General features: G+C 50.1%; 1 protein-coding gene across 1 annotated transcript in view; it reads left to right on the top strand.

Annotated features, from left to right (window-relative positions):
- LOC119591562 (protein mesh-like) overlaps positions 1–1,444 on the top strand; it is a gene marked incomplete in the record, with an annotated part of 19,450 nt that overhangs the window by 11,903 nt on the left and 6,103 nt on the right. Inside the window, 4 exon segments of the mRNA XM_037940324.1 lie at positions 68–213; positions 391–529; positions 693–835; positions 987–1,119. Of these exon segments, the coding sequence (XP_037796252.1) occupies positions 68–213; positions 391–529; positions 693–835; positions 987–1,119 (561 nt within the window).

Below are 1,444 nucleotides of genomic sequence, written 5' to 3'. Positions count from 1 at the left end.
AGAGAGGGAGAGGGAGCTGCCCCAAGTTCTCCAGGCCACCAGTAACGTCGTCCTTCCACTCTAACAGGACGGGACGCAGAACACGGGATCCTACATACTGGTTCCCGGGGACTACGCGAACCGAGACAACTCGCAGTACCTAGATCTTGAGATGGGTCTCATCATGATCAATCTGACGACGCCGGAGCCAGCCTACGGCCTCGAAGTGTCCACGTGAGTAGGTCCCTTGCCCAGAGGGACAGTTTCCGTTGCATGTAGTCAAGTAGAGGTGATAGTCATAGTAAAGGTGGCCTGATGTACCTATAGAAGAAAAAAAGACATTATTTGGCAAGTTTATCAACAATACTATCACAAAAATATAGGAAAAGTACTGAGCTTTGTCTTGCTTAGGGTCGTGTGGTCCCGCCCCATCCCTCTGGCATGGTACTTCCGGCCCCAGTGGGAGAGAATCTACGGCACGGGATGGACGACCGCCATGTGTGACCGCTGGATCGAAAATGACCGCAATCTCAGGAACTTCGCCTACGAGGTCTGTTGAGGCGGGGTACATGTCGAGTACATGTCTGACACATCCCTTGCTTGTTTCATCAGCTAAGCCATTTTAGTAATTGTCTCAATGCCGCATTCTTTATTTCGTCTTAATGCCCTCTTCTTCCCTTCCACCTCAAACCTCTGACCCTCCTCTCCCTCAGGTGGAGCGCTGCCCGTGCCTGCTCAAGCAAGCTGTGGCCGACAAGGGGCGCTTCCTCCCCGACTTCTCCTGTGACCGCGACGGAAACACCGAGTGCGACTACCACTTTGGCGCCATTCACTGCGTCCGCACGGCGCTGCCCAAGTAAGGAGAGATAAATAAATGAAAGAATGTGATAATCATAGCAGTAAAAATATTGATAATAATGGTAATGACAAAAGCATAAGTTCGCCAAAACCCTGACGCTCGGTTCCTCGACCCGTCCGTGCCGTGCTGACGACCTCTCTGCCCGCAGCAAGGACGGCGCCGGCCAGCAGTGCTGCTACGACCGTGACGGCTACCTCATGATGACCGCGGACAAGATGTGGGGCGGAAACCCCCACCGCGCCCACAACCTCGGGAAGTCGCCCTTCGATGAGGCCAACAAGGTGAGGGCGGCGGGAAGGCTTGAGATAATTCGTTTCTGAACCAAGCTTTCGAACTGTATTTCTTACATTTCCGCTTTTTTTTTTATTTGTTTGTTTCTCTTTACCTCATTTTCATAATTTCCACCAGTTTTATTATGTCTTTTATGGTCTTACATTTGTGGATATTTTGTCGTGTTCATGTCATGAGCTGGAGGTCTTCAGATGCATTCTTTTATTTACTTACTCTTATTCGACTTCAAGAAAACATTTGTCTCTCATCAAACCCGCCGATATCGCTATGGGCGATAGTGATGACATGCGCAACGCATTTTTATGCTTCTATGGA

This window comes from Penaeus monodon, chromosome 28, assembly GCF_015228065.2.
Source record: "Penaeus monodon isolate SGIC_2016 chromosome 28, NSTDA_Pmon_1, whole genome shotgun sequence".
In the NCBI taxonomy this organism is placed as follows: domain Eukaryota; kingdom Metazoa; phylum Arthropoda; class Malacostraca; order Decapoda; family Penaeidae; genus Penaeus; species Penaeus monodon.
Note: the sequence above shows the minus strand (reverse complement) of the source record. Positions and strands in the feature narration are given on the sequence as shown.